Consider the following 20,294-nt stretch of genomic DNA (forward strand, 5'->3'; position numbering starts at 1 on the left):
CATGACCATCATCTACATTATTGTCCCCATTCTCGCTGTTGGGTTTCTCATTGGTGGCTGTATCTGTTGGCGCAAATTTCAGGGGCATTGATCGATTCATGGAGATGGGTGGTACATGGAAGGATGGGCAGGAAGGCCGGGAGAGGAGTGACGAGAGGCGTGCTGAGGCTGAACATCGATGGGGGACATGATGTGAGATGGTGTGGATGACAAGGAGCATAGAAGGAATCGGACTGGAAGCTAGTTACGTAGGTGGGAAATGGGAGGAGAGGTCTCAGGAATGGTATAGATATGATGCGATTGATAAACTACTGAATATATCGGGCTACAACCGATTTGGATGAAAAATGACGAGCTGTAAACAGTGGGCGCGTGTTGGTGAATATTTGATGGCTCTGGAGATCCAGTACAGTGGCTCAAGCATGAGTTTATCGATAACGGTCCACTGGCCAATCATGGTTGGCTTGGTATCCCGATGCGGTAACACCCCGCCATCAGCACCCAAAAATCCCATGCCAGTCCTTGCCTCGTTTCTTTGCCCCGCATTGTTGACTTTTCTCCTCGAACATCCTTTACCATCATCAGATTTCCAAGCCAATGTCCAGATTGACCTCGAACCGCACGCAGTTTTCCATTCGTTCATCTACTCCTCGTCTCTGACCCGAGACGCCTCCACACGCGTTTGTCGCGCGCGGCTTTACATGGGCATCAACTTCCTCCGCCGCGGTCGTCACCTCCGCTAGTCCTGTGCCTTATGAGCCACGCCGGAACCAGCAGATACAAAATCCGCGGGATTTCGTGTTTTGGCCTCCCAGGGGAGTGATGCCTAATTCTAGAAAGCCAACAGGCAACAAAGCCGTTGGTCGCGAATGAGCGAACAATGGAGAAACAAAGCCGGGCCGGACGAGCCAACATCGGACGCCTGCAAGGGAGCTAGAGGCGGAGCTAGCAAAGCGGCTGTTATCTGTTTCCCCGGAGCATTTCCTCGACAAGCCAAGTGCTCGGTTACCGTTCGTCAATCGCAGAAGACAAGAAGACAGGCGTTTACTCTGGCGGCTACTCGCAAGTCACCTGCCCTTGGCTTGCGACATCGACGCACTGGACAGCGCGTGCAAAAAAGTCCGCGAAGCATCTGCATAGACGGTATTCGAGGTACAATAACAACGATCGCCCATCGACTAATGATACCAGCACGATTCGCACATTCGTACCCTCGTTGAATCAGAAGCATTTCAGGCAGGAATCAACCCAGAAAGTGGCCATCGCCAAAACCAACAATGAAGTCACAAATCCTCATTAGTTTCGTCCTCACCGCCCTCTTCGGCATCTCTACCGCTTTCGCCGTTCCCAACTGGCTGCGAGTCCCGCGAAGCGTCACCGCGCTCTCCGACTCAGCCGACGGCACTCCGACTACGATCAGCCACCCAACAACAGTTCCAGTCCATCCCCACGCTGTCACCTTCACGTCGCCGGCAGAAGGGACTTCCTCCGATACCAAAAAATCACCCAAAGTACCAACAACCAAGGACAACGGGATCAGCAGTTGGGGCGGATTCACTCGTAGGAATGACGAAAGTAGCAACACCAACACGGACACAAGGGGAAGCGAAAAGCCCGAGAGCAATGACGACGGGAGACACCAAGCCATTTACCGACGAGGCGTGGCTGGCAACCCTGGGGCAATCATCGGAATTGTTCTCGGCTGTCTTGCTTTTGTAGGGATCATGGTTTGGTTTGGCGTCTGTTATCACAACGGAACGGTTGTTGATTAGACAGGACCGGAGCAGAGTGCGTTCATCTGTTTCCATTGCCAAGGTAAGGGTGTAAGAGGCGATGGTGAGCAAACATATAACGATACTTCCTTTTGGGTGTTGCTGGTCGCGTATTTGCCTAAGCAATGGAGGCTAATGATCTCTTGGGTCGATAGGGACATGCGATTCGAGTTAGCCGACGCGCTTCACGAGAGTTTTGGCAGTCATGGGTGGCGGCACTGCCGGAGGTGGAGAGGCAAAGAAAGCCAATGTTTGCGATATTAAGAAAACCTAGAAGGGGATGGACAATGCCACAGGTGGCCATGAGGGGGAGGGCCAGGAACACCTTCACGGCGCAGCGAACGCGTGGACAGTAGATGGGAGATATTCGGATTCATTTCCATGGGTATCATTCTCGCTGCTACCGGGGTTGCTATCGGTATGACCATCGATTCATAGTGAGGTAGAGGAATGATAGAGAGTTTAGTGCTTGGACATGGAATCCATCTGTTCCGAAAATGAGGCTGTTTTGCAAAGCACGATTGAGTAGAAGGTGCCGCAAGAAGATAATTAGATGGGGAGCATAAAGTTACCCTCTTGGACAAGTCGGCCCTTCACCTATAAGAAGCGAATGACTACTATGAAGCTACTATTCAATGTTGAGGCTGTCCTTGTTTCCGTCTTGGATACCTAACTTCGACCTCTTCCTCTTGTTCCATTTTTTATTTTTTATTTTCCCCCTCCTCCTTCGCAGTAAAAATCATCCTGGTCAAAAGAAAATGTCATTGGTTCACTCTCTGTGTTTAGAACCAATTAGATCGCGTCAGGTATCTCAATACGGCAGGTACCACTCCATTAGCGCCAGCCAGCTTCTGTGCATTCCCTGCCAGCCCCACCTTTATATTTCGGCGTCCTCCAATCCGTTCCGTCGAGTTCTGAACATCAACTTTCCAGCCGCCGCTATCACCAGTTTCTGTCCCGGCGTTGAACAACGTTGGAGACATCGGAGATGGGCCCGAGCTTCAATCGTTCCTCGAACACGGGCATTGTTTATCAGAAACTCTTACAAGATGACTAGAAGCAGAGGGGCAAATTTAAGTAGGAATTGATCACATACCTCTACAGGGTAAGTGGAACCACAAGATCATTGCCGTCGAACGACCAACGGATATTACCCTATTAGTCGCACCAAACGTTGACGAGACTTGGCCACCACTCAATAAAGGGGCATTTCGGATTCAGAAGCACCAACAGCTGTGTATGCCTCGTTGCTCACTACAAAAGTGTAAAGACCCTGGGCTCAACTGAACGTCGGTAAGGTATGAAGAACGCTTGAGGCGAGGAATAGCTATGATACAAGGCCGGTTCACCGTTTCAGCTGCTGGGTCACTCGACTCTGTCTTCTAGACCCCAACGCAGGGAAAACCTGTGCTCAAGGTAATCTGAGAAAGCAGTTGAAGGTACAAGTAGAAGGAATGCCCTCCGCAAAGGGCAATACCACAATGAAGTCCGCCATCACTACATCATTGGGGGAACTTCACAACAGATAACCATCTACAGAGACCTTTAACCAAAGCCGCAGGGCCACCGACACGATGAAGCCACAAGTTGTCCTCTCTCTTGTCTTCTCTTCACTAGTCGCCTCTTCAGCCGCCTCCATCATCAAACCACCAGCAGCTCGAGACCAACCAGCCCTCGCTAATGCCTCGAACATTGAAACGCCAATATCCCAAACCGTATATCAACCCATCACCACCGCGATACACGATGTGGCCAGGAGACAAAATAGCCAGCCCCAAGCAGGAGCAGGAGCAGGAGGAGCACCGGAATCTGGGGGAGCAGAAGCTGGACCCGGGACCGAAGGACAACAACAACCAGAAAAGCCCAAGCCGACGCATGATCCGCTACCAACTCTGGCACCAAGTGATAGTAATAGTGGGGGCGGTGGAAATGGTGGCCAGATAGGTGCCATCATTGGAGGCGTGTTCGCTGGTATCATCGGTCTTATACTTGTGGTATGTGTGATCAAGGGGAGAAGGGCGAGGATGGAGGCGCAGGAGGAGGATGATGACGAGTATGAGATGAGGAGGCAGAGGAGAAGGGGTAGGAGGTAGGTGGTTGGTGGTCAGTGGATGGACAGGTAGGAACACATCTGTAAGGGAATCATAGTAGAGGGGCTAACGAGGTGGGAAAGTAAGGTAAGAATTGAAGGGAGGGACGAACGGGCGAGGGCGGAAAGTGAGGGGTTTGTTGAAGAAAGGTCACCTAGAGAGATTTTTCGAGTTGCTCAGACACGTTAGCAATGAATCTGATACGTATGCGAGGTGAGCAAGAAGGACTGTTCAAAAAGGGCCTTCGTCTTGAAAGATGTAAGAGAAAACAAACCTTTTACAGGTACCTATGAAGCATAAGACCGAGTTTGCATGCTGAGGCCAGGAACGAGCCTGGAAGGCCCTTCGAAGAAGCAGTTGAAGGTACAAGTAGAAGCATTGCCCGTTTCCCTATTGCAACAAAAACGTGCACTGTCAGTCCAACATACTAAAAAGCCTTATCGACAGCAATGACACCTCGACTGCTCCACCTCCTCTTTTTCTCAACTCTCCTTGGCCTTTGCGCTGCGTCACTCAAGATGGGAAAGCTGGGAAGAAGACAAGAAGAGCAGCCTCAGCACAAGCAGCCCATTTCCCCACCACTTAGTGGGAGTGGAAAGGGTGAAGGTCCCAACACTGGTGAGGTCGTCGGATACTCGTTGTTGGGTCTGTTTGGCGTTGCTCTTGTCATTGGCATCTTTGTTGGGCTTCGGCGAAGGAGAAGGGCGCGGGCGCGGGCTGATGAGGAGTATGAGATGAGTAGAAGGAGGAGGAGATATTACCGGTAGAACCGGCATAGGGACTCGAGAGAATAAGAGGCGAGGTAGTAGTTGGAAGTGAAGGAGAGAAGGAGGAGAGCTGACAAAATGGGTGATGTGATAGTTGAAGATTAATGGCCAAGATAGGTATTAAGATAGCGCTAGCGATGCTTTGAGAGATAATGTGAATGCCCGATTCTGTTAGCGATGTGAATTGCGAAAAAGTTTTCATAGAATATTGATACATCCGATCGTGCGATGTCCCTAATGCCCGTTCTGACTTGATTAGGGTACGACATCGACGTTGGATGGGCAGGTGGCAGGGCAGGTGGCATGTGCGCTGGGTTGGGGAGGGGAAATGCTATTGGACATTTGTTAGTGTAGACGCGCTATTGCGCCCCGTTTTAGCTGAGTCGCTAACAGATCTGCCGACCTCGTCAAATCACACCAATCATTCCAAAATGCTTACGGAGAACTCGAATCTTTCAACTGAGTGCCTGTTCATCTCGAAATACACGATTTGGGTTATTACTTAGAGCTACCAATTGTTCTTTCACTTTGTCGTGATTTAGTGTTGTTCAAGGAGCATTACAAGAATGACCAGACATGTCAAGACTTGAGAGGGCGGCGGGGTTCTGATTGTTATAGCGGCACTTGATTGGCCAGAGAAGCGCTATCGCTGTCGCTTATCGGCATGTTCCGACATCCGGACTTGTTCACATTTCGCGCCTGTCCTTCTTCCTTTCATAGGCCGGGAGCAAAACTACCTCTGCAAAACCTACGACTAGTGATGGTGCCGGGGTCTCTTTGACTTTTCCGCCCTCCATGAGGTGCAAACGACGAAAACTGTGAGGGAGGAATGGAAACAAAGCAGGGCCAGGATGCGAAGCCACGTTTGTTCGCTTTCATTGTTGTGACTTTGGACCAACACAAGGTATGCAAACAATGTGTGACAATGATACAACTCACGGACCTCGCCTATTCACCGGTTTTTCAATTCTGCCAAGGTATTTAGGCTGCCTGGGCGTCCGTTTCTCTTCTTTTGTTAGACAGCTCCAGAAACTACTTCTATCACACTCGACACGATGCGCGCGCAACTGCTTTCTCGAGCCTTGCTAGCGGCGCTCTTTGGCATTTGCGTTGCCTTGAATATCGGTACTGAAAGCCAAGCCATCGACCGCGACGACTCGAGCCTTGGAATACCAGCAGCCACGACTATCCATCATCGCGATGACTTTTCCCTGCCGACAGGACGTGGCCGTGGAAGACGTGAAATCAACAGTCCAGGTACGGTGTCACCTCATATGTCATCCTATCGTTGTCTTCCCCCCCTTGTTCCTGGATCGTTAATGCCTTCTGCGCCTGTTAATCCAATGGTAATATCGTGCAATAAATGGAAGAACACGAATAATCCGATAGATGAGGACCCCAGGACCCAAGCTGACACCAAATGTCTTTAGAAACAGACGCCGAGCAGCCGAACCTAGTATCTCACCAAACCGTTGCCGACGACGTGGAGAAAATGGATAACAGCACTGAGCCTATGTGCCCTCCACGCAAAGTCTGCCTCGCGCCTGGCATTCTAGCCGTCGTCATCATCTCTTCATGCCTCGGCTCGTTGCTTTTTATTGGAGTTCCCATATTTGCCATATTGTTTTGCAAGGTGTGGAATTCATTTTGGGATCATTAAGGCCTGACATGGGCACCATATAGCTTTTTTCTTTTTTTTTTTCTTTCTTTTCGTCGATCCTTGCTTGCCGTACGCAACCAGCTGTAGAAAAGGCGCGGCAGTGGACAATGTTCAGAATAGTTCCTTCCTCACCACGAACCCTCAACAAGGAACCGAAGGCAATGAAGAATGGGAGGGAAGAAAGTAAACCCCGAGAGCGAGAATCTGAAAGGTGCGGTTTCCAAAAATTTCCCAGTCAACCGAAGCGAAACTGGAAGTGGTCGGGTATGTAGTTTTCAACTAGCAAAAACGCAATCTCGGACGAAATCCTCACTGATACGCGTAAAACCCCTGCACTTGGATGGAGAGAAAAAGAAGAAAGAGTTGTCAGGAAGGGTGGGTTGGGTTGGTTTAAATAGGCGCGAAATGGCCCTGAACCTTGGTCTGTGCACCAGTGCAAGTTCCGGTGTAGGAATTTCGTGGCGGGCTGGCGGCAGTTGGCTGTTACTGTAACCTGGGAAGACGTAAATCACGCTGGCGTTGACTTTCCAGGTCCGAACCTGGAATTGAACACTGCACACCTTAACTGCAAGTGAATGGCAGATATGCGCGGCATGACTGTACCTAGGTAGGTACTCCTGTTACAGATCATAAACTCAGCTAATGCACAGTGTTCTTTTCCACAACCAAAGAACCGCGTACGTGTGCTCGAAAACCAGAAAGCCAAAGGACACAGGAACGGCTGACCTCCAGACCGGCATAATCAGTTCCTGGTCACCATCGTTTTTTTCTTTTTGGGGGAACTGGATATTTGAATTGAATATATCTCAATGCCGGCGATAAGGCTCGCATAAACTTGCAGGAAAATTTGCCTCCAACCGGACATCCGCTGCATGATTGAAGCCGGTTTCAACCTCAAGGCAATAAAAGACATGTGTCCCCTTCAGTCATTGAGTGACTCTGTACAGTATATCTTCCCAGACTTTCCTCGTGTGCCCTTTAGCATCCAGGCTTTCGGCATCCCAAGCATCCCTTCAAAATCATCAGTCCATTGCCTCCGTGTGTCATAAAAGAGCAACCAGGAACCGACAAAGCACCCAAGCAAATAACATCAAGATTCCTAACAACCATCGCCAATATGAAGTCGCATCTTCTCTCCGTCTTCTCCCTTTTGGGCCTTTCAACCATGGCCTCTGCCCTAGCTGTACTCCCACCGACAGCTCGTCACGAGCAAACGTCTCTTCAAGCCATTCCTCACAATGTCCACGCCAGCCACGAAGTCAACACCGCGTCGTACATCAAGACCATCCCCGACGAGCAGACAATTACTGCTCCGGCAGTCATCAAGACGCTCGTCGTCACTACACTCCAAGCAACCAAGAACTTCCCTAGCACTCTCAACAACTTCTTCGTCGCCACACACCCCGAGCGGCACCCACACTTTACAAGAAGAGCGAGGCGAGACCTAAACCACCAGGAAGATTCCAAACTTGGACTGTCTGAGGCTGTCGAGAAGACCAGGAGAACCGTTGTGGACATTGAAAAGGCTATATCTGGGTTCGTCGAAGGGTTGGGCAAAAGCAAGACTGCCCCTGAGAATGGCGATGGTCATGTAAAGCGAGACCTGAATGACATGGACGAGACCTGGATGAGCTGGATAAAGATGACAGGTGATCCGAAATGGATGGAAGCGAACGATAAAGTTAGGGAAGCTTATTAGGAGGCTTTGGAGTGGATGTATGCTGTTCTATATTTCTGAAGAGGAAGTTAAAGCTTGAAGGACGGTTGATGTCAGCAATGACGTTCATGTTGGAGAAAGGGTGGCATGACTGGAATCATTCGCTGTGGGAAGGAGGAACACTGATGCTGGGAGGCTGTTAGTAAGATTTGATTTACTGGAGCGTATAGTGATACCGGGTGGCCATATGTCGTATGGCTCTGTGTTTACCTAGGTATAAGCGATGGAACGGGTTGTGTTCTGGGAGGAAGTCGTGATTGCTGCGAGACATTGTGGGCGCTGGAGATGTTGTTGGATGGGTTGTTAGTGCATTAGCGCTAAATTGGCTTAATGTAGCTGGATACACTAACACTCATTGCATTTGATGGGGTTGCAAAGAGTGGGGCCGAGAGAAAGGCTGACATCGATGTTGCTGTCTTCGTCAGGGTTCCGGTGCTTTTTCAAGTGAACCATATGTCCGTAAGGAAATGGGATAGGTAGCTCTTTTGTTTGTGATACTATCAAGATATGGCTCTGGGTCATGCAATGATGTCTTTACCCAAATGATCAACTTTCCGTAGGGGTGACCAACCTGTGGATCATGGTGCCAGGAATTGACCCAGTACCATAAAACCCTGTTGATCCTTCACGTCTCCATGCCTTCAACAATAGAGTGTCCTAAACTTGGACTCTGATTCTTCCTTGCTGTCAACAGACATCTTTGTCGAACCTCTTTTTATATCCCTGGTCTTTCCACTGCAGTCAACATTTCCATGGCAAATGCCGGAAACTGCACCGGATCCCACTCCGGCATGACCACCGGCAACGGAAGCAACCTCGAACCAGAACCGGATACTTCCCGTCGGCCACCGCCGCATGACGTACTCATTGTCGTTGGAGTTTTTGGTTTCTTGGTCATCCTGATAATTTTGGGGTTGATTCGGAAATGTGGTTGCTGGGAACGACAAAGACTGGTGAGGAGGATGCGGGCCGAGGATGTTGTGCATGCTGGGTGAGGCTTGGAGGGTGTAGAACATCCCGTCATATGCTGTTACTAGCTAGGAAGGTGCGGTATGCTGGACTCTACTCGTGGTTGCAAATGAGATAGCATTTGGACAGTGGCCGCGCTTACCCGATCTAGGTCTATGTACGAAGGGATACAACATTTCACAGTGAGTAACTCGCTATAACTCTTTGCTGATAATTAGAGCGTTTATTTAGCACACTCCTTTTTAGGGGTGTGGACTTTTTTGGTCAATCAGAAGCTTCCATTTCCTAAGCGTCTAGGCCGAACCTTTATCGGTAGTGCCTTTTGGAGGTAGGTATCTAGCCTAGACGCCAGCTGTCTTCTTCCTCTGTCCTGGCTCCTACCGACACATAATCAGCTTGGCTTCCCTCCTGGTTTCCCCTCTTTCTATCCTGACCATGTCCCCGATTTCCTCCTCCGCATACTCCCAGTCTTCCTTGATGAGCTTTGCCAGCCAATACTTGATCAACTCCTCCTCATGTCTCCTCTTCACCTCCTTCGCCATCTTGGCCTTTGCCTCCCATTTGTCCATGCCCACGTCGGATTCCTTATCATCGGATTCCTCGTCTTCCGAGTCCTCCTCCTCCTCCAAATCCTCAACTTCCTCCCCCCTCGCCAGCTTCTCCATCAGCTCCCGCACCCTCCCGCTTATCCCCGCTGGTGCGGCCCGCAAAAACTCTTTGGCCTGCTCCCTCATTATCCGCCTCTTCTCGTCTTTTCTGTTCTTCTCCTCCTCCTTCGGCTCATCCTGCTCCGAATCTTGACCACTGGTGTCCGAGCCGCGTGTGCTCAAGTCAAACTTGGAAGCAAAGTAGTCTCCCTCTTCTGACAGGTCGTATTCGTCAGAGGTGCCAATGTCCGTTCGACTTTCGACACGCACTTCCTCTTCCTTCTCGTCAAAATCCTCGACAGTTGGCTTCCTGTAGCCCGCTTGGATGCCTGTATGTGAAAGTGACAGTGTAAGTGCTTGCTCGGTCATTTTTCTGTTACGAAAATTGAAAGTGGAGGCAAGGTGATGAATTTACAGTCTTGGGACATGGACGGGATGCTGGTGTACGCCGTCATATCGGCGGAGGGGCCAAGACCTGAAGAGACCGGACGACGGAACAATATAGACTGAACATCTTGGTTGTTGAATGTGGTTGGTTTGGTTGAAATGGCTCAAGCTTGAAGGCCTCGAGATGAAAAAAGGTCGAGTACTTGTTCAGATAAAGTTTTGTGATGATGGAAGAAGAAAAGGAACGTTTTGGCGAAGTTGAAGCAGCTTTTTGATGGAGTTAAGGCGAGAGTGAGAGATTTCCCAATCACTCTGGATGCACGGTGGACGGGGGGAAAAAAAGGAAAAGAAAAAGAAAAAGAAGCGCCTGCACTGCGTCCTGCCCGGTGGCTATTATTTTCATTGGCTGAAGAAATATGGTATGCATATTTGCCTGATCTTCTCAAAATGCCTACACGTATCTCTACCTACCTTATGGCTTTTCCATGGACACGAAGTACAATATTGACACACCTCGCGTAGAGTGCGTGCATGCGCAGGATCTCGGGCAATGAAAACAGTTGTATGAAAGGGAAATAAAATTGAGGAAACTCCAAAGACGCAGGTCAGAAAAATTAGGCGGCCTGCAAAGCATGTCAAATAAGTGTATTCGGAGCTCCGAGTGACTCGGAATTTCCCTCTGCCGCAAACTCCGCTGATTCAAGTTTCGCTACTGGGGTATTTATGCCTCCATTCTCTCGGATAAGACTCTCCTCCACAAGTCACAGCTGAAAACATCCTTCATCTCCAGTCCATTGTCCTTTGCTCGAGCACTTCTACTACATCCCGCCAGAACCATATCCCTTCCTTTCAAGATGTCCCAGCCAATCAACCATCCACTCCAGAGAAGAAATGCCTTCCGCAGGGTTCCCGAGATACCTAGGAAACACCTTTCCTCCGGTTTCGCCTACCTGCCCGAGTCGTTGCAAGTCAACCACTTGAACCACCCCGTGCCACAAGGCACTACAACCTCCACCACGCCCTCGAAAATCAGCACACCCTCCCAAGCCCAAGTCGAGTCTTCCGGCCCATCTGTGCCCTGCATCCCCTCCGACCCCTCCAGTTCCTCCACAGAGGTACACATCTCCAGCGACGCTTCGGATTCTAACAATTCCCACCACGTTTACACCACACCCAGGAGATATTCATGGGTCACCGACGACTACGTCTCCGACCTCGACTCCGACGAGGAAGAGGACGACCCAATCATGGCCCCACGCCGCTCGGTCTCCCCTGAGGGTTCCCTTTCTGACAGCGACATGGACCAGAACCTCAACGTCCCCCCTAACTCTCCGTCAGACGACATGACATGGGACATGGACTACTACAGCCCCTGCTGGCACTGCTCCGATTCCCACTACGGCAAGTGTGAGGCTCAAAAGGCGTATGAGGAGCTGGCGCGGAGGTATTGGCAGGGCAATGACAACGATGAACAGCTGAGGCAGACTGATACCCGGGACTTTGCCGCTGAGACCATCGCCAACGGAAGGGCAGGTCGAGATGCAGCTGCTTTGCGTGCTGACGTGCGGATTAGCAGGTTCAAAGAAGGGAAAGAGAGTGTGGTGGGTCCTGCTAAACCATTGGAGTCGTGGAACATGTGGAGGAAGAAGAAGAAGACACGTGAGTGGAAAGGTAAAGAGAAGGTGGAGGGGACTGGGAGAGATTTCCTGAAAGGGAAAATAAACATGAACGGTGAACTTGTAGGAAATGCTTGGGGTTCAGGTGTCGCTGAAAGGAAGCCGAAGACGAAAAACAAGAAGGGGGAACGGAGGTTCGTGAAGGGGTTCTTTCAAGAGTTGGCGCTTATTGTTGCATCTTGTGGTTGTTGCTGTATTGGCAGGTACTGGTAATGTTTGCTTCTGCCTCTGGGTCAATGTATGGGATGTTTCTTGGGTAGAGGTAGTCTTGGATGTGCAGTGGATAGTTGGAAATATGCTGTGATTGTTGATTAGGACACGCGGACGGATTTTGCAAACTGATGGATGGATGTGTGAATAGTTGAGGGGCGAACATGGTTGTCCTTTGGCCTACACGTACCAGTTGCCTCTATCGTCATGGATTTATGTTCCTGTCCGTTCCTTCATTCCGAGGCGAAAACACCAACCGTGCAAGGACCGTACCTGCCTACCTTGCCCAGACTTACAGAAAGATACCAATAAGAGGAAGAAACTCATGAAGATATTCCCAAGCCGTGCCGACGTGGTATGATCTTGCATGATTGATACAAGGCATCGGCTACCTTACATGAAGACTCCCGCTGTCAGGCGCCGGCCCTGTAACATGCACAATGATGCGAGGTTTCCTGCAGATGCTGAAATTCAGGATTTCCCCTCCCATAAAGGACAGCACACATGTACTTGCAGTTGAGCATAAACTCTGCGCTACCACCACGGACAGGAAAATAAACGCGCTGCAGACGACACGTCTCGCCTCCGAGTCACCGCCCATCAAAGACGACTTCGACAAAAACAGGATGACCGGATGGGAACATCCGCACACGCCACAGCCAGCTCTAATTGATTCTGCAACAGTCGTGCTTCCTCCTTTCTTCCCAGCTTAACCAAACACTCGTGGTATCCATGCAACGCCCAGACATTGTTTCGGTGCTGAAGGGATCTCGGGAGTGTATCATCCAGACCCAGATCAGCGCGATACACCGTCGCGGCCTCTTGTACCCGTCCCTGTTCCAAAAGGAGAGCACCGTAAGCATGTCGGGTCGGTTGCATCCACCCCCAAGGCTCATCATACGGCAGGTTATCATCCAGCTTGATAGCATCTCTCAAGCGCGCAAATCCCAGCTCGACATTGCCCCTGCGGAATTCAAGCTCGCCATCCAACATGGCCGCAGCAATCGCCAGGATATCCCGGCAAGTGTTGTTGAACACGGTCCTCGAAGATGGCACTCTCTTGACGGCTTCGGCAAACAGCTGCCGATGGCGTTCGGCTTCTCTGGTGCGGTTTGCATTGGCAAGCGCCACACCTTTGGCATAATGAATCATGGCCACGGTAGTGCAGTAGAGCTCAGTGTCTTGGGGCGGGACCAACGCGACAATGTCGTGCCACCTCCCGAAGCGGACGAGAACATGCACGCGCATGGCCAAGAACCCTTCGAGCCAGTCGGCCATGGGTGGCGACTTGACCCGGAGCAGGCTTTCGGGGAGGGCCGCTTCCAGTTGCGTAACGGTTTCCAGAGCCACCTGGTACTGACCGGCGAACATGGCGGCATAGATGCGGAAGTGGTAGTTGTGGCAGCGGTAGAGGGCGTAGAAGTTGAGAGCGCCATCGTGACCTTCTTTGCTCACCCACTTCTCGTCAGCAACAATGGCCTGGGAGTTGGAGGAGATGGCCCGCCGGTAGTCTCCGCAGATCACATCAAGATGGGTGGGCATGTGATTGAGATGCCCGGCATCCGGGACGAGACCGCGCAGGTTGTCCGCCAGCCGGAGCGCTACCTCGGGGTGGCTTGACATCTCCATGAGATGGATGTACAGGTGAAGCAGGCCTGGATGGTACGGGTCCTGGGCTAGACTCTGTTCGACAACGCGCTTGGCTTCGAGAGTCTGGGCGCCCTTTGCAGGCTTCCCCGTCGTCTGATCCCAGAGCTTCCAGGGGGTGAGGTTCATGAGGGCGTCGACGTAGAGGGCGGCAACGTCCAGGTCGGACGAGAACTGCTGGTAGACTTTGGCCATTGCTTGGGCGTAGCCGTGTTCCAGTGCAGAGTTCTTCTTGGGCTTTGCCGCTTTCTTGGGATATCGATACTGGAGGGCATCAATGAGGGCATGTTCTGCCGGAGTACACGTCGACCCAGGGGCAGCTGCCTTTTGTCTTGCCAGTTCCAGGACTTCCCATGCCCGGTCGATAGTCTTCTGGAGCTCTTCCTCGTCAAACACGCTCCATGGCTTGTTATAGTTGGGGCCCAGGGAGTAAGCGATGCCCCAGTAGGCAATGGCGCAATCTGGATCGGCAGCCACGGCGCGTTCAAAACACTTGACGGACTCTTCGTGGTTGAAGCCGAAGCTCCAGATGAGGCCACGATCAAACCAGAGCTGAGTCGCCGCGTTGGTGGTGGATATGGGCCGGTGATGTGAGCCGAGATTGTAATAGTAGTCGAGAGTGGGGCCTTGGCTGGCCATGGTGACACGGGATTTCCAGTCGGACGTCAAGCCGGTATGGGCTTGGGGTGAGTGTTAAGACAGGAGTGTAAAAGGTTCCCGTTGTCAGTTGACTGGTCAAAGTTTCTCAGCTGGACTGTCAACAAGTGTGGCAGCGGCATAGGTCAAGATGCAGTAGGATCAGGTGTTGTGGTGGTGATGTTTTGGAGAAAGGGACGACTTGTCGTTGTCCGGGAGATCTGCATCTCTCCGCACTTTACCCCGTGGGACATGCCAGGCACGAACGATGATTGGTCAAACCGTCCTTGCGTCATCTCCACATGGGGAAAAGGGACTCGGGTTAGGGTTTGGAAGATACTTTCCTGGATGTCTCCAATTCACACGCCATCAACACTACAACGAATTACAGTGTGGTTTGACAGATATATTTGTTGCTTCTCATTAGAAGGAAGGAGAGAGACAGATCAAGGGCTGTCCCGTGTTCAAGTATGTGCTTGGACGGGGTGTTGGACGTACCTGGAAAGCGACAGGCACTGCGGTTGTCGAGCAAACCGGCTCCAGGATTTGCTACCTGTCATCGGGCATCTATTGGTGTTGACAAGCAGTTCTGCTAAATAGTTCCCAAGGTTCTCTCTGATATCGTGTGTAGCTGACATGTATACAGGTAAGGAGACAGTGGGCGCCGAACAGTCGGGCTGTTCGGTCTGATACCGATTTCCATCCTTGCTGTTCAGTTCTGTTCAGTATTTGGTCCAAACCTTAAATATACATACCTTTCCATCCACGCATTCTCATTGGCCCAGAGGTAATGTTTGCTCCAAGAGCCCTGAACAGTATGGTAAGCATCACCAACATTGTCGCCGTCACCACGACGACTGTAACCAAAGTGTTACCAGGCGACAGCCGAACAGCAGAAGGCCTCTAGATCTTGGAAACCTTGGGTGCCAGCTTGAGGGGTACAAGACAATGTCTTCCATCAGTCCTGGCCAGTCTGTTTCTCTCCTCTTACATCCCAAACTGGACAAGTCCAACTGCGCATTTGCTTTCTCACCGTACCTAACAAACCTAGTCAACTTCACATACAAAACAACATCAACCATTACCCAACCTATCGCTCTCGTCCCCAACATCAGATGTCGTTTTTATTACCATCTCCAATGTTGCGCCCCATTACGCATCATCGAAATACTATTCCCTGCGTCGAAAACAAGATGTCGGTTCTGTCTGCCCTTACCAGAGTCGGACTTGCGCCACTCAACACATTCATCAACCCCCCGTTCCCGATGCAGCAGGCTATGATGATCTGGAAGGCCTGTACGGCAACCGACCCCATCCAAATGGACGAAGATGATCGCGCAGCAAGAGCTTCCATCCACGGCAAAAACCTCACGCCAATTATGGTCGTTGCAAGCATCGCGCCTATTGAGGCCACCACATCGGAGATCCCAGCCCCTACCCAGCTGGTCGTGACTCCAGTGACCACTATCGCTGCGTTCGAATTTCTCGAGAATCAAGGTATGTCGTCCCTTAAACCTGAGACATACCTGCTTCCAGTTGTGGCTAATGCTGACATATTGAAAGTATCCAATGAGCAAGTCAATGAAAACGCGGTCACTGCCGTTCAGACGGTTGTTGATTATGAGCCCATCCAGGCCACTCCTTCCGGTAACGCCGAGTCAAAGAACAAAGCCGCCCATATCAGGACCGACTCTGCGAGGTACGCAAACGATCGAGTGAAGCGATATATGCCACAGGTGACATACCATACACATCAATGCTGACGACTGGTAAACAGCTCTACGTCCTCGGCCACATCCAATGTCTCCACACAGACAAGTGACAGCAACTGGTCCCATTCGACATCGTCAACCGCAATCTCCGAAATCTCCAACATCCAAGAGACTGGAGATTGCCTGAAGAAACAAGAAAGCGTCGAACATCCCATCACCATGGATAATAACATCCACGTACTTGCTGTGGTAGTTCCGCCTCCTATCGAAGAGGCTGTGACTTCTGACACCGGTACTACCACCGTTCACCAACGAGAAGAACCTTCGGACAACGAGGGAGAATCCGTCTTTGATCTCATGGCTCAGGCTGGTGTTGATGAAGATCAGATCACCGATACCGAGTGGAATGAGATCATGATGTATGAAGCCATCCGACAACGTCGACAAAAGCGTGGTCCAAAGATGCACTGTCGGGAGATCTTCATCGAGTCTGCCGCTGCGGGATCCCAGACATCTTAGGGAGATGTCTTTTCGCAGCAGCTTGAGGAACTCAGCTTGCCTCCTACCTCCCCATCAAACTGGCAGCCGGGCTTCGATACCTCTCATGACTGGAATGAGGCGGTGAAGAGCATGAGCGGCCAACATGACAACGAAGAATACAGCAGCATTCACCTGGATACCCTCCCTCCTTTCGCTGTGGAGATCGAAACAGCCATTCGGTCAAAGAAGGGTCACCAAGTTGAGGGGCCGTCCGGCTTGATTGCCGCCGATAAAACACCGAGGAAATTCAAGATCCGTTCCGCGCAAAAGGTTGCAGCCTCATCGCCTGGTGTTCCTGTCCGGATGTTCCAGATTGGTGGCAAAAAGAGGCAGGAACGTACTGCCAACGTCCGCCAGTCAATGGCCGTGCAGCATAAGGTCATTCCCCGAATCATTGTCACCCAGCCCAGCGAGCCATCAACCGACCTTGTCGACCACCCCAAGACTGATCACCATCAGGCAAACACATCACTTCTCGAGGTTCCCTCTCAGCAGAACGGCTTCAATGCTTCTACCCGTAGCCTCCAGGCACCCTTGGCATCTGAGTTGGACTTGAAGAAAGGCAACTTCGCCCCCTCTTCTTCTCACGGAAAAGAGGAATGGTTGAACAAATGGGCCGAGAAGGGATCATCGAGCCGTAGGAGGGCCGGAGTGAGGGACAATGGCGTCCCGGAAGTAAAGGAATTGATGCGAGTTGAAGACGGCAGAGTCTTCTTGCCTGCAATCACCACCAAGACCCCTCGGGCGCGCCGCCTCAATTGTTTTGGGGAGGACTATTGCCTCAATACGCCGAAGTGGCCTGTCTCGGAGTCATCAGGACTGGATAAGTGGCGTGAGGAAGACGACGAGATGTTTGAGCTGTTGGATGAAAAGGATGACGTGAACGGAACGAACAGTCAGCTGAAGGAAAACTCCAACCGTACCACTCAGGGGTCGTACCAGCACAGTCGCTGTGATGTCACTCATCATTCTGGCGAGCTTGATGGTTGGGATAATGCAGGGAAGGAGAAGGCGGGTGCCTACCAGGATGGGATGGTCACCCAAGCCGGCAATACCAACAAAAACACCGATTCTACTACCGACATTTCACCGGAAAGCAACAACAAACTGAACCAGGCCGCTATTGTTGCCGACATGTGCCAGAAGTGGGGTCCCGACCGCTTTGACAGGTGGTGTGAAGAATATGCCACTCCCATCTCGGAAACTATATGGAACGAGGCCAGCACAGACCTCGAAGAGTTCTCGGGAGTTCAAAGCGAGCCGGCTTCGGCCCAGGATCCGGAAGAAGATGGAGTTGTCCTTACTCCCCGATGCCACTCCTTCCCGTATCCCGATCCTCCCAAACGGTATCTCCGAACTCGCCGCAGCATGCAAGCCACCCAGTGCAAGGATGAGGATGTGGCGAGGCCGCGCTTGATGCGCTTATGGCTGGATCGCTGGACCGAGAGCCGTGACACCATGTGCTACGACAGCGACTTCCTCGACTTTGAGGAAGGCGAGTAGGATATCAGGAGTAATAGGACTTTGTTGAGCTACCACAATGAACCACAAACGAAGTGAACGCGATTCAATGCCTGAAAAGCACAAAGGATATTGTCATACCTACCTAGAGGTAGTTGCGAGAAAATTGTATGTAGCAAGATGTGGGAAGTAATGACTGGTACTGAGATGTCTTGAAGACTGATGACATGGACCTTGACAGATGAAATTGAAGAGTCTTTGGGGCAAGGCTAAAGGGAATGACAGGTGGCGAGTTCATACCTCTATCCTCATAAATGCTAGTGTTTAATGAACGCGTTTGTCAGTCGGGTTGTGGTAGGGTTAGCCAGAGTTCGATATTGTGTTGAGCTGGCACAGTAGAGGTGACTTGATCAAGCAACGTGTGCCCACCTATCATCTGGGAAGACTTGTACAATCTAGAGCGTGTCGCCCATACAAACACTGCCGTCAGTCCACCTCTATCAATTCAATCCACTTCCATGTTGTCCACCGAGTTCCACCACCACATTATATCTCCCGGGCCGGCTAGCGGAATCGTCACCGTCAAGTCATCGCTGCCACGAAAACAAACGGCTCCAAAGTTTCCCCCTTCAGCAACAAGAGACCAAATGCGACCCTCCATGACTCGAAGGGCACGGGCGTTCGGATTAAAGTCGAGCACGATATACAATCGCGCGCCAGTCAAACGCTCGTCGTCCAGCAGTACTCCCATTCCAGGCGCTCTCAAGTATTCGCTTTCGCGAAACAAGGTACTGATTGCCTCCTCGGTGACGTGCGTGTAGCCAGCTCTCATGGCGCGGCTAAGGGCTCTCCAGCGCCCGCCGAGCCTTTGTTCGAGCAGGTTGGTCGGCTGCCCAAGCATGCCGGTCAGCATTTCGTTGGCACACGCAAGGAGCTCCCAAATCGAAAACACAAGCGGGTCATTGTCCTGAAGTCTGCCCTGATCGATAAGTCGGGCAACGAGGTTGGCGAATTCCTCAAGAAAGCCGACGTAGATCTGGGCCTCCTCAGCGCCCTGTAGTTCCCTCATCAGGCACTGCGTGACCTGAACAGCCCTGTTTCTCCAATCGACCTCGTCGGAGGAGGTGACCAACGTGGCGAACAGGCTGAAGCAACTCGTCAACATCTCGGACGAGTTCTGGCTTGGACGGTACTCGGACATGGACCGCGTTTCTCCCCAGGACTGATCCACACGCCAGAACGGTGTAAGCTCGTCCAGGCCATGAACCGGAGTGCCGACCAGACGGACAGCGGTGTTCCAGGAGTCCGGATCAAGCTGGACACCCGTCAGCGACCCCATGATCCGAATAAAGTGTTGGGTGTCTTGCTCCAAGCTGTGGATCGCTAGGAGCTGCTCTTGGTTTTGCCCAGTTAGCGCAGTGTTCGACTGCTGGATCTCTTCGGCCAACTGCTGCATCGTTGTGCGTTCCTGTTCCAATCTTGTCACCTCTGCCCAAGCCTGTTCGGCCTCCGTCCTGTTGTCATGTGCCTGTTCCCTCATTTCGTTGAGATCCAGTTGGATCTGTGAACCTTGCTGTCGAGCTTGCTCCAAGCTTTGTTGCAGGCTGGTATAACTTTCTTCCAGGACCACGATATCGAGCTCCTGCTGCCGAGCTTTGCGTCTCAGTTCAGCGAATTCTAGGAATTTTGATGCCGCTACTGCATCGTTCTCGTCCTTGGCCTTGTGAAAGTCCGACATCTCATTCTTCAGCTTTTGGACCTCCTCCCGGGCTCGACTGAGCGAGTGGTTCTGGATCTCGGCGAGTTTGTTGGTGAGCTCCTCGTTCTTGGTTTTGGCGGCGTCGTGGTCGCGAGTCAGGCCTTCCAGTCTGCTCTGCAAATCGTCTCGCTCGGTGGTGACCGTCTGCAGCTGACCTTTCAGCTCTGTGATCTCCCTGTCTGTTCCCAGAATGGTTTCCACCAGCCTGTCCTGTCCAGCTGCCTGATTATCTGCCACAGCTTGGTCATGGAGGAGGTTGACAAGAAGCTGCCTGGTCGCATCGTCTATTTTCGACGCGCTATGATGTTGACCCATCTTGAAAAGGTCTACGAGCATTCTGCCTTCATCGTCAGTGACAATCAGGCACGCGGCCCGGTACTCGTCCACAGTGATCTCGGCCACCTGCTGCAACAGAGAAGCACGTTCTGGGGTGCCCATTGTGTCTACAACGAGTTAGTGATACTGCTTGGGTATCACGGACAAAGGCGTGGGACAGGATGTTCCCTACTGACGACGATCTGAGGCTCTGGTGTTGTACGTTGAGGGCAGAGAAGTATTGCTACTAGAGACAAGTGGTTGAAGGGAAGATGGTGGAAAAGTCAGACCGCGATGGATGGGTGCAAACAATTACGTTGTGGGTGCAG

The 20,294-nt window shown here is 51.6% G+C and overlaps 9 protein-coding genes across 9 annotated transcripts; 6 read left to right on the plus strand and 3 right to left on the minus strand.

Annotated features, from left to right (window-relative positions):
* Positions 1-1,188: 1,188 nt before the first annotated feature.
* On the plus strand, positions 1,189-1,835 carry B0T23DRAFT_455556 (uncharacterized protein). Its single transcript, XM_062841244.1, has one exon. It carries the CDS (start codon positions 1,278-1,280, stop codon positions 1,770-1,772), a length of 495 nt encoding a protein of 164 aa, XP_062691273.1. The 5' UTR covers positions 1,189-1,277; the 3' UTR covers positions 1,773-1,835.
* A 1,511-nt stretch (positions 1,836-3,346) lies between these two features.
* Positions 3,347-3,865, plus strand: B0T23DRAFT_398079 (uncharacterized protein; the record flags this gene model as incomplete). The annotated part of the gene is made up of 1 exon (XM_062838339.1): positions 3,347-3,865. One exon carries the CDS (start codon positions 3,347-3,349, stop codon positions 3,863-3,865), a length of 519 nt encoding a protein of 172 aa, XP_062691274.1.
* Positions 3,866-4,311: 446 nt separating this feature from the next.
* Positions 4,312-4,629, plus strand: B0T23DRAFT_431017 (uncharacterized protein; the record flags this gene model as incomplete). The annotated part of the gene is made up of 1 exon (XM_062840290.1): positions 4,312-4,629. The coding sequence occupies one exon, from the start codon at positions 4,312-4,314 to the stop codon at positions 4,627-4,629; it is 318 nt and encodes a 105-aa protein (XP_062691275.1).
* A 2,825-nt stretch (positions 4,630-7,454) lies between these two features.
* Positions 7,455-7,988, plus strand: B0T23DRAFT_431018 (uncharacterized protein; the record flags this gene model as incomplete). Its single annotated transcript, XM_062840291.1, has 1 exon — positions 7,455-7,988. One exon carries the CDS (start codon positions 7,455-7,457, stop codon positions 7,986-7,988), a length of 534 nt encoding a protein of 177 aa, XP_062691276.1.
* Positions 7,989-9,352: 1,364 nt separating this feature from the next.
* Positions 9,353-9,991, minus strand: B0T23DRAFT_398081 (uncharacterized protein; the record flags this gene model as incomplete). Its single annotated transcript, XM_062838340.1, has 1 exon — positions 9,353-9,991. One exon carries the CDS (start codon positions 9,989-9,991, stop codon positions 9,353-9,355), a length of 639 nt encoding a protein of 212 aa, XP_062691277.1.
* Positions 9,992-10,652: 661 nt separating this feature from the next.
* Positions 10,653-11,952, plus strand: B0T23DRAFT_446073 (uncharacterized protein). Its single transcript, XM_062840945.1, has one exon. It carries the CDS (start codon positions 10,864-10,866, stop codon positions 11,896-11,898), a length of 1,035 nt encoding a protein of 344 aa, XP_062691278.1. The 5' UTR covers positions 10,653-10,863; the 3' UTR covers positions 11,899-11,952.
* Positions 11,953-12,031: 79 nt separating this feature from the next.
* Positions 12,032-14,386, minus strand: B0T23DRAFT_385707 (uncharacterized protein). Its single transcript, XM_062837559.1, has one exon. The coding sequence runs from the start codon at positions 14,179-14,181 to the stop codon at positions 12,496-12,498; it is 1,686 nt and encodes a 561-aa protein (XP_062691279.1). The 5' UTR covers positions 14,182-14,386; the 3' UTR covers positions 12,032-12,495.
* Positions 14,387-15,317: 931 nt separating this feature from the next.
* Positions 15,318-17,933, plus strand: B0T23DRAFT_321257 (uncharacterized protein; the record flags this gene model as incomplete). The annotated part of the gene is made up of 3 exons (XM_062835219.1): positions 15,318-15,877; positions 15,956-16,378; positions 16,445-17,933. 3 exons carry the CDS (start codon positions 15,318-15,320, stop codon positions 17,931-17,933), a joined length of 2,472 nt encoding a protein of 823 aa, XP_062691280.1.
* Positions 17,934-18,396: 463 nt separating this feature from the next.
* B0T23DRAFT_398085 (uncharacterized protein) lies at positions 18,397-20,088 on the minus strand (the record flags this gene model as incomplete). Its single annotated transcript, XM_062838341.1, has 1 exon — positions 18,397-20,088. The coding sequence occupies one exon, from the start codon at positions 20,086-20,088 to the stop codon at positions 18,397-18,399; it is 1,692 nt and encodes a 563-aa protein (XP_062691281.1).
* Between the last annotated feature and the right edge of the window lie 206 nt (positions 20,089-20,294).

This window comes from Neurospora hispaniola (assembly GCF_033458365.1).
Source record: "Neurospora hispaniola strain FGSC 10403 chromosome Unknown B0T23scaffold_6, whole genome shotgun sequence".
In the NCBI taxonomy this organism is placed as follows: domain Eukaryota; kingdom Fungi; phylum Ascomycota; class Sordariomycetes; order Sordariales; family Sordariaceae; genus Neurospora; species Neurospora hispaniola.

Bases quoted from the DNA above. Each gene is read 5' to 3' on its own strand.
- B0T23DRAFT_455556 (XM_062841244.1), top strand. From the start codon at position 1,278: ATGAAGTCACAAATCCTCATTAGTTTCGTCCTCACCGCCCTCTTCGGC.
- B0T23DRAFT_446073 (XM_062840945.1), top strand. From the start codon at position 10,864: ATGTCCCAGCCAATCAACCATCCACTCCAGAGAAGAAATGCCTTCCGC.
- B0T23DRAFT_385707 (XM_062837559.1), bottom strand. From the start codon at position 14,181: ATGGCCAGCCAAGGCCCCACTCTCGACTACTATTACAATCTCGGCTCA.